Raw genomic sequence first — 5,994 nt, 5'->3', positions numbered from 1 at the left:
AAACCCGCCTCTGACTTGAAGTTCCTGGCTTCGTGATGGTAAAGAAGGGCTCGTTTCTGTTTTTGTATTTTCATCTGGGTCAGTAAGAGGACAAGCCATTCCTACGAGCTCGTTTCCCTCTAAGGAGGAGAAAAATCGTCCAGCACCTAATGATGCAGGTCATTAGCTATGTTAACAGCCTCGCAGTTAAAAAAAAAAAAAAGTTATGATAATGTATCCTCCTAAAGTGCACTTAATTTTAGTTAAAATTTCCCTGGTGATTTAAAAACTTCGTGAATTTGTAAATCTAGTAATTGGCTCTATGTTTGGAAATGTTGAAGCCGCCATAGCCGACTGGGCTCTAGCCAGACACACAGAACCTCAGTGAGCTCTGGCTTCCTCGGGGCACAGAGGGAGCTCAGCACTCACCTGGAATCTGGAAAGAAACCAAGACTTCCTAACCTGAGTCTCCTTCCTGGTCTTCGCTACTCGGAGGCAGCCGATGAGTGCTCCGATGTTACCAACATGTCCAAAATCAAACCTCTGCCTCCCCACCCACATCCAAGTTCAGTCTTCCCACTCAGCGGTGAACAACCAACCACCTGTCTGGTGGTTCGAATCAAAGATCGAACCATCCTTGATTTCTTCTTTTCCGTCCTCACTGCGCCCCAGCATCAAATCCATCAGTGTGTTCAGTTGGTTCTACTTCTAACAGTCTACTTTGAAGACAGAGCCCAGCTGTTCGTTCCTCTCCCTCGTGCCCTCCTGCCCTTTCCGCCCGGCCCCCGTCACCCCTCACCCCTCCCAGAGGGCTTTCTCCCTGCAGTCTGCTCTCCACACAGTAGCCAAAACATAACTTCGATCACGTTACCCACCCCTTTCTTAAAACGTGTCAGAGGCCTTCTTTTGCTGTTAAGGCGAAGGCAAAAATTCTGATTTGGCCAGGAAGATCTTGCGCGTTCTGCCTTGGCCCCCGTCTCCGGCATCACTGTCCACCATGTCCCTTGGTGTGGCAAGTTCCCGCTTACCAGTCACCCTCCCGTTCATGGAGCTCCTGTGCCGGGGCCTGTGTATCTGCCATGCTCTCTGCCGAGTGTCCTCCCGTTCTCCCCATCCCTCCTCCCACGTCTGGGGGACTCCCTCCTCCCTCCCTTACGCCCAGGCTGGGTCTGGTTATTTACTTCTGTAGAAACATGGGAGTCTTTTTCCCGCTTTGGAGAACCTATTTTAATTTGAGGTTTCGTATATATCTATTATTTATTTGTTTGTTCGTTTGTTCGTTTATTCGTCGATGTGATCATGTGATTGAGGTTCATGTCCTCCACTAGGCCGTGAGATCTGTGAAGGCGCCCCCTTCTGCTGTGCCCTGCTCTTTCCCCACCCGCTAGCTCTGTGTCTGGTGCACAGCAGGTACTTAGTAAGTAATTGGCTGCATGCTGAATGAATAGGTAGAGTCCAGTAACATAACAGTCCTTGTTGACAGCACCGCCCCTGTGAGGCGTGGGCTCTTTCCAGAGGTGGCAGCGCCAGATTCTCCACAGCACGTCAGTCAGCAGGAGCAAGTGCGATTTTGCTGGGCTTTTTTTTTTGCATTTCGGCCGTTAGAAGGAGCAGAGCGCGCCACCTAAAGCTTACTTGTTTTTTTCTTCTCTCTCTATTCAGCTAAAGCTTGCCTTCACTCTGGACCACGAGACTGGATTGCCTCAAGGATGTCACATCTACGAGTACCGCGACAGCAACAAGTAAGCCGCTCGGCGGGGAGACGGTCGCTGTGTCGTGCAGAGGTAGCACCCGTGGCCTCTCTTACACTGCGCTTCTCTTACAAAGGGATCGTCGGGAAGGGAATCACGCTTTTTGTGACTGTTCTAGAAAACACCTGACACAGACTATTTCTCCTCTCACATCTTTTGCCCCTAACGATAGAGCTTGAAGGGCTTGCATAAGAGCAGTTGCAACGTTCTAGACGTATCTTCCAAAGCAAGCCTCCCTCCCAGGCGCCAGCTTTCCCCCCGGCCCTCCCCCACTGCGTCTCCAGTCACGCGCCCGCCGTTTGGTCCGCCGTGTGACTTCGCCTCCTGTGACAGTCCTGTCTGTCTGTACCTGTGGTTATCGATTGTTTTGCTAGTCCACCTTGAGAGTGTCCTAGCTGGGGGATTTCCGAGTACTTACAGAGATCTAACTGGGTGGCCTTATTAGAAAGGTGGCACCTGGCCCAGTTCTGTAGTGCCCGTCGCTTCGTCGCAGGCTGCCTCCCTGACTGTGTATCTTTGTGAGACAGCAAGGGCGGTAGCGAGTGAGGCAGAGAGTGATGGTGGCGACGATGATAAACAATGACAGCAGCTACCGCTGAGGACCTACTGGGTGTCAGGCACGGTACATGGCACCTGGCCCAGTTCTGTAGTGCCCGTCGCTTCATCGCAGGCTGCCTCCCTGACTGTGTACCTTTGTCTGTGAGACAGCAAGGGCGGTGGCGAGTGAGGCAGAGAGAGAGTGATGATGGCGATGATGATAAACAATGACGGCAGCTACCGCTGAGGACCTACTGGGTGTCAGGCGCAGTACGGGGACATTACGTTACCCATAATGACGGCAGCTACCGCTGAGGACCTACTGGGTGTGAGGCGCGGTACTGGGACATTATGTTATCTATAATGACAGCAGCTACCACTGAGGACCTACTGGGTGTCAGGCGCAGTACGGGGACATTACGTTACCCGTAATGACGGCAGCTACCGCTGAGGCCCTACTGGGTGTCAGGCGCAGTACGGGGACATTACGTTTGTTATCCAGTTTCATCCTCATAACAACCTAAAGAGTTTTCTTTTATCGTTGCTGTATTTGCAGACGCTGAGGTCTGGGGAACTTGCTCAAGGTCACGGCCACAGCTGTGTGAGGCAGACAGCATTACCGCATTTACTGGGAGGAGAGTAAATGAAAGGCAACTGTTGTCCCAAGTGGCTACTTTTGGAAACCCCAGTCAGGGACACGAACAGTCCCCATCTGGGCTTGAGGACAGCGTACCTGGTCTAATTGTTTAAGTATCCAGGCTGTTTAATTTTATCTCGTAGAAGGACGCAAATAGGCACACGCCAGTGGAACTGTGCCTTGCCTTCCCAGAGAGACGCTCGTGTCTTCCTCGAGAACGCTTGCTTTGCGGTGGGTGGAGATGGGTTACTAGGTGCCTTCACGACCAGATCTGCGCTCAGCTTGCTTGCAACGCATTCTTCACTCTCTGTGATTTACCTGTAGGAGGATGCCATAGTAAGCCGTGGGAAGCACCCTTGGTTCCCGCCAAAGGAGTCCTTTAGGAAAGGTTGGCTAAGCGTCCTGTAACACCATCATTCCTCCCCTTGGATGGCACTGTTTGTAGGAGACAGTTCCAGGGCGTATAGGCCATCACGCCAGGAGTAGCATCTCAGCTACTTGTAATGCACAATACAACACAGAAGTAGGGCTGGACTTCTCCAGAGCCAGGGACTAGCAGGGACAATTGAGCAAGTCCACGGGTGTCAAGGGCGAGCATCACTAGAGTGAGAGAAACATAAGCCTTAAGCTGCCATCTCCTCGTCAGCACCACCCTGTGCTCCCTGGCGCTGGCTGAGGGGCAGCAGATGGCAGCCCCGTGCACGAAGATTGTGGCCACTGAAACAGACCTTCAGGCCCAAGGGTGTTCACAGACTCCGATTCTGGCCTGACTTTCTGCCTTTTGAAACAAAGATGGGCAGAGTTTTTGTTCCGTGGGAGAGGGGCACCAGCCCTCCTTCCTTTAAGTTCACGTCTCAGCTGTTCCGTGGTCTGGTGACAACAACTTAGGTTGTCTCTGAAGCTGAGAGCAGAAAATAGCCTTGCTGGGTGTCTTGGCCTAATCCCTAGCTCCTCGCTTATGTATCAGAGTAAGTACTGTGAGAGGAGAATGGAGGGGTTGTAAATATTGACAAGCTTTGGCCCCCAAAGACTTGTAAGGAAAACATTTGTGTGGGAACCTAGACGGGAGCCATGGGCTAGGACCCAGTGCCTCAGCGAGCCCTCCGCGCTTCTCTCTGGTCTGAGAGGCAGCGCTGGGGTTTGTTCTCACTCCGTGAACAGATGTCCTAACCTCTCTGAGCCTTAGGTTTCTTCATCTGCTGAGAACAATGGGACTAATGATATCGGCCCAGCATGACTGTCATGGGGATTGAGTGGAATGACGTGTTAAAGCCGTCATCACTGGCCTAGCATATGGCACCTCATAGCTCAGGTCACCGGCCTTGCTGGCTGTAGCCAGGGCTGAGGCAGGGCTCTGGGCCCTTCCAAGCCCATCTCGATTCTTCGCCCAGCCCCCGAGCGCATAGGCCCTTCTGGACCAGAGGGCTCCCCAGCGCGCTGGCCGGCCTCTGAGGGCCGGGCCTGCTCGGCACCTCCTTGGCCTCAGGACACTGTCCACACAGGCAGGACAGACCCAGCGGGCAGAGCTTAGAGCGACCCTGGGACTCTCCTGTTGTTTCATTCTCATCACAGAGGACGTGCTGGGTCAGTTCAAGGCCGTGGACAATCAGACCCCCGGATCAACGTGCAAGAGACATGTGGGGGTGAAGGGAGGGAACCGGAGCAGCACGAGGCTGCAGTGGGGGCGCCGGCCTGCCCCTGGAGAGGGGGAGAGAGTGGGGCGGGGGTAGGGGGCACTGGCGGCGCCTCAACCTGCAGCGCGGTCCCAAGGAAGTGTCAGTGGTGCAGCCTCGAGGTTGCTGGTCGGAGGAGCCTCATGTCCCATGGGTGCAGTGCTGCCTGAGACCCCTGCTGTGCTCCGTCACCCTAGGCCTCTCTTCCCGAGAAGGAGCTTAGAAAGAGGAAGCAATGGGACACGCTGCCGCCTCCACTATCATAGTGGAACTCGGGGCCCCAGCCGGCCCTCCCCGCACCCACCACTGACTGACTAAGCTTCTTCTCACCCTCAGCTAGCACCTCAGCAGCTCTTGGCAGCTTAGCCAGTGGGTGGCCTGACCCAAACCTTCATTGCTAGGTTTCTGAGGCCCCGGCTGTCATGTCCTTCTCAGGCCAGGGTGACGCATGTGTCCCTATGTCTGTTCATGGTGGTGCAGGGGAGTACCCACAGGTTCCCTGGGGCCCCGCCTTCCCTGTCCCCCGCTTCGATCTGGGTTGAGTACCCCCTCCCTGCCTCCAATGCTGACTCCTTACCCGCTGGCCGCTAGAATCCTGGCAGTAGCCATCACTCAGGTTCAGAGGGACCCTGCCATGTTCCCTCTGGCCTTTAGTGCCTCGGGCTGCATCATTCTCACGGGTCTTAATGAGCCCAAGTCTGTGACAGCCCCTGCTGCCCTCCCCTGCCTGCGGAGGAATGCCAGCACCAAACTTCTCAACAATGCCGGCGTTTCCCTTACCGGCGCCTGTCGGGTGACCTGGTGAAGGGGTGTGCTGCAGGCCCCCCACGGAACGTAGGCCTCTGCTGGGTCTTCTGGGCTCGGTAACACATCCATTCCAGCATGGCCCCTCTCTCCACCTCTTTATTCCTTCCTCTGCTGTCTGCCAGGGCAGTTCATGCCTTTCCGCTTCACTCAGCCATACCTGTCACTTCCTCCAGGCCCCAAGGACCACCCCAGCAGCAAGTTTGCACTGCCCGCTAGGGTCTTTGCCAGAGTACTGAGTCCCACACCCCAAGAAATTACCCCCAAATCAACGAATTCTTGCTCATCTGGTCTTACTTCCTGGCCCCCTTGATCAAGCCCCTCAAGTCCCATGAGCCAGTTCTTCTCACTCTTGGGATGAAATCCGTTTCCTCCCTCATCAGGCACAGCACATCCCCAGCTGGGTCATCCTGGCATTTAAGCCTCATTATGGGCCAGGCAGCCTGGAAGGAGGTGGGGGATGCTCCTGAGGGAAGCGGAGAGACCTCCTCATGCCTTCTGGGATGCGGGCATCGCTAGCCTTCCGAGGGAAGCGTAGGCCACCTTTTGGTAAACTGCCAATCCCTCCCACTTAGCCTATACGCACTCGTTGAGGGCCCTCAGTGTCACTGTC

At 54.8% G+C, this 5,994-nt stretch overlaps 1 protein-coding gene across 1 annotated transcript in view; it reads left to right on the top strand.

Annotated features, from left to right (window-relative positions):
* DIS3L2 (DIS3 like 3'-5' exoribonuclease 2) overlaps positions 1-5,994 on the top strand; it is a 273,001-nt gene that overhangs the window by 238,243 nt on the left and 28,764 nt on the right. Inside the window, exon 16 of the mRNA XM_015585355.2 lies at positions 1,642-1,721. Coding sequence (XP_015440841.1) covers positions 1,642-1,721 — 80 coding nt within the window. The remainder of the gene's footprint in view (positions 1-1,641; positions 1,722-5,994) is intronic.

Source organism: Pteropus alecto, unplaced genomic scaffold (assembly GCF_000325575.1).
Source record: "Pteropus alecto unplaced genomic scaffold, ASM32557v1 scaffold110, whole genome shotgun sequence".
NCBI lineage: Eukaryota > Metazoa > Chordata > Mammalia > Chiroptera > Pteropodidae > Pteropus > Pteropus alecto.
The sequence above is the reverse complement of the archived record's forward strand: the minus strand, read 5'-3'. Positions and strand labels throughout refer to the sequence as shown.